This window comes from Carcharodon carcharias, unplaced genomic scaffold (assembly GCF_017639515.1).
Source record: "Carcharodon carcharias isolate sCarCar2 unplaced genomic scaffold, sCarCar2.pri scaffold_1054_ctg1, whole genome shotgun sequence".
Classification (NCBI taxonomy): Eukaryota; Metazoa; Chordata; class Chondrichthyes; order Lamniformes; family Lamnidae; genus Carcharodon; species Carcharodon carcharias.
This window is the reverse complement of record NW_024470927.1, coordinates 796-5,000: the sequence shown is the minus strand read 5'-3', so window position 1 is coordinate 5,000 and position 4,205 is coordinate 796. Positions and strand designations below refer to the sequence as shown.

The following is a 4,205-nucleotide window of genomic DNA, read 5'->3' as shown; positions in this document are numbered from 1 at the left end:
GAGAGCCGCACTGTCGGAGGGCAAGCGCCGAGGGAGAGCCGCACTGTCGGAGGGTCAGTGCTGAGGGAGAGCCGCACTGTCGGAGGGTCAGTACTGAGGGAGAGCCGCACGGTCGGAGGGTCAGTGCTGAGGGAGAGCCGCACTGTCGGAGGGTCAGCGCTGAGGGAGAGCCGCACGGTCGGAGGGTCAGTGCTGAGGGAGAGCCGCACTGTCGGAGGGTCAGTACTGAGGGAGAGCCGCACTGTCGGAGGGTCAGTACTGAGGGAGTGCCGCGCTGTCGGAGGGTCAGTACTGAGGGAGAGCCGCACTGTCGGAGGGTCAGTGCTGAGGGAGAGCCGCACTGTCGGAGGGTCAGCGCTGAGGGAGCGCCGCACTGTCGGAGGGTCAGTACTGAGGGAGCGCCGCACTGTCGGAGGGTCAGTGCTGAGGGAGAGCCGCACTGTCGGAGGGTCAGTACTGAGGGAGAGCCGCACTGTCGGAGGGTCAGTACTGAGGGAGAGCCGCACTGTCGGAGGGTCAGTGCTGAGGGAGAGCCGCACTGTCGGAGGGTCAGTGCTGAGGGAGAGCCGCACTGTCGGAGGGTCAGTGCTGAGGGAGCGCCGCACTGTCGGAGGGTCAGTGCTGAGAGAGAGCCGCACTGTCGGAGGGTCAGTGCTGAGGGAGCGCCGCACTGTCGGAGGGTCAGTGCTGAGGGAGAGCCGCACTGTCGGAGGGTCAGTGCTGAGGGAGCGCCGCACTGTCGGAGGGTCAGTGCTGAGGGAGTGCCGCACTGTCGGAGGGTCAGTGCTGAGGGAGAGCCGCACTGTCAGAGGGTCAGTGCGGAGGGAGTGCTGCACTGTCGGAGGGTCAGTACTGAGGGAGAGCCGCACTGTCGGAGGGTCAGTGCTGAGGGAGAGCCGCACTGTCGGAGGGTCAGTGCTGAGGGAGCGCCGCACTGTCGGAGGGTCAGTGCTGAGGGAGCGCCGCACTGTCGGAGGGTCAGCGCTGAGGGAGAGCCGCACTGTCGGAGGGTCAGTACTGAGGGAGAGCCGCACTGTCGGAGGGTCAGCGCTGAGGAGAGCCGCACTGTCGGAGGGTCAGTGCTGAGGGAGAGCCGCACTGTCGGAGGGTCAGTGCTGAGGGAGAGCCGCACTGTCGGAGGGTCAGTGCTGAGGGAGCGCCGCACTGTCGGAGGGTCAGCGCTGAGGGAGCGCCGCACTGTCGGAGGGTCAGTGCTGAGGGAGAGCCGCACTGTCGGAGGGTCAGTACTGAGGGAGAGCCGCACGGTCGGAGGGTCAGTGCTGAGGGAGAGCCGCACTGTCGGAGGGTCAGCGCTGAGGGAGAGCCGCACGGTCGGAGGGTCAGTGCTGAGGGAGAGCCGCACTGTCGGAGGGTCAGTACTGAGGGAGCGCCGCACTGTCGGAGGGTCAGTGCTGAGGGAGAGCCGCACTGTCGGAGGGTCACTGCTGAGGGAGAGCCGCACTGTCGGAGGGTCAGTGCTGAGGGGAGAGCCGCACTGTCGGAGGGTCAGTGCTGAGGGAGAGCCGCACTGTCGGACGGCCAGTGCTGAGAGAGAGCCACACTGTCGGAGGGTCAGTGCTGAGGGAGAGATGCTTTGTCGGAGGGACAGTGCTGAGGGAGAGCCGCACTGTCGGAGGGTCAGTGCTGAGGGAGAGCCGCACTGTCGGAGGGGTCAGTGCTGAGGGAGTGCCGCACTGTCGGAGGGTCAGTGCTGAGGGAGAGCCGCACTGTCAGAGGGTCAGTGCGGAGGGAGTGCTGCACTGTCGGAGGGTCAGTACTGAGGGAGAGCCGCACTGTCGGAGGGTCAGTGCTGAGGGAGAGCCGCACTGTCGGAGGGTCAGTGCTGAGGGAGCGCCGCACTGTCGGAGGGTCAGTGCTGAGGGAGCGCCGCACTGTCGGAGGGTCAGCGCTGAGGGAGAGCCGCACTGTCGGAGGGTCAGTACTGAGGGAGAGCCGCACTGTCGGAGGGTCAGCGCTGAGGGAGAGCCGCACTGTCGGAGGGTCAGTGCTGAGGGAGAGCCGCACTGTCGGAGGGTCAGTGCTGAGGGAGAGCCGCACTGTCGGAGGGTCAGTGCTGAGGGAGCGCCGCACTGTCGGAGGGTCAGCGCTGAGGGAGCGCCGCACTGTCGGAGGGTCAGTGCTGAGGGAGAGCCGCACTGTCCCAACCCTCTCGATCCTCCTGCCCCCCCCCAGCTCTCTCCCCTCCCCCTCACCTCTCGTTGTCCTGCCGGATGTAGGTTTTGGGTCCAATCTCGATGCGGGCGACGTTACTGTTCTGGTCCAGGACGTGGATGTAATGATAGGGCGGGATTCGAATGATGGACTGCTCCGACATCGTTCCCTCTGTACCAATCCACTGGCTCAAATCTCTGGGAGCGTCAGGGGAAAGAGATGGTCAGTGTGTGGGACACAGGCAGAGGGAAGGACACACACTCCCACGTACACACACACTCTCGCTGATACATACACACACACTCCCACATACAGACACACACACACTCCCACATACACACACACACACACTCCCACATACACACACACTCTCGCTGACATACACACACACTCCCACATACACACACACTCTCGCTGACACATACACACACCCTCCCACGTACACACACTCTCGCTGACACATACACACACCCTCCCACGTACACACACACTCTCGCTGACACATACACACACCCTCCCACGTACACACACACTCTCACTGACACATACACACACCCTCCCACGTACACACACACTCTCGCTGACACATACACACACCCTCCCACGTACACACACACTCTCACTGACACATACACACACCCTCCCACATACACACACACTCTCGCTGACACATACACACACCCTCCCACGTACACACACTCTCGCTGACACATACACACACCCTCCCACGTACACACACACTCTCACTGACACATACACACACCCTCCCACGTACACACACACTCTCACTGACACATACACACACCCTCCCACGTACACACATACTCTCGCTGACACATACACACACCCTCCCACGTACACACACTCTCGCTGACACATACACACACCCTCCCACGTACACACACACTCTCACTGACACATACACACACCCTCCCACGTACACACACACTCTCGCTGACACATACACACACACTCCCACATACACACACACTCTCGCTGACACATACACACACACTCTCGCTGACACATACACACACCCTCCCACGTACACACACACTCTCACTGACACATACACACACCCTCCCACGTACACACACACTCTCACTGACACATACACACACCCTCCCACGTACACACACACTCTCGCTGACACATACACACACCCTCCCACGTACACACACACTCTCGCTGACACATACACACACCCTCCCACGTACACACACACTCTCGCTGACACATACACACACCCTCCCACGTACACACACACTCTCGCTGACACATACACACACACCCCCACAAGCACACACGCTGACACACTCCCCCACGCAGACTCTCCCTGGGGTACAGGTCCTCCCAGTGGCACCAGTCAGGGAGCCCCCCCTCCAGCCCCTACACCCCTCCCTATCTCTGTAACCTCCTCCTGCCCCTACACCCCTCCCTATCTCTGTAACCTCCTCCAGACCCTACAACCCTCCCGATCTCTGTAACCTCCTCCAGCCCCTAAACCCCTCCCTATCTCTGTAACCTCCTCCAGCCTCTACACCCCTCCCTATCTCTTTAACCTCCTCCAGCCCCTACACCCCTCCCTATCTCTGTAACCTCCTCCAACTCCTACACCCCTCCCTATCTCTGTAACCTCCTCTGACGCCTACACCCCTCCCTATCTCTGTAACCTCCTCCAGTCCCTACACCCCTCCCTATCTCTGTAACCTCCTACAGCCCCTACACCCCTCCCTATCTATGTTACCTCCTCCAGCCCCTACATCCCTCCATATCTCTGTAACCTCCTCCAGACCCTACAACCCTCCCTATCTCTGTAACCTCCTCCAGCCCCTACGTCCCTCCCTATCTCTGTAACCTCCTCCAGCCCCTACACCCCTCCCTATCTCTGTAACCTCCTCCTGCCCCGACACCCCTCCCTATCTCTGTAACCTCCTACAGCCCCTACACCCCTCCCTATCTCTGTAACCTCCTACAGCCCCTACACCCCTCCCTATCTCTGTAACCTCCTCCAGTCCCTACACCCTTCCCAA

The 4,205-nt window shown here is 61.5% G+C and overlaps 1 protein-coding gene across 1 annotated transcript in view; it reads right to left on the bottom strand.

Moving 5' to 3' along the window:
- The window catches only part of LOC121275133 (major vault protein-like), a gene marked incomplete at its 3' end in the record, with an annotated part of 31,086 nt that extends 28,718 nt beyond the window's left edge, over nucleotides 1-2,368 (bottom strand). The window contains exon 1 of the mRNA XM_041182548.1: nucleotides 2,214-2,368. Within this exon, the coding sequence (XP_041038482.1) occupies nucleotides 2,214-2,335 (122 nt within the window). The remainder of the gene's footprint in view (nucleotides 1-2,213) is intronic.
- Between the last annotated feature and the right edge of the window lie 1,837 nt (nucleotides 2,369-4,205).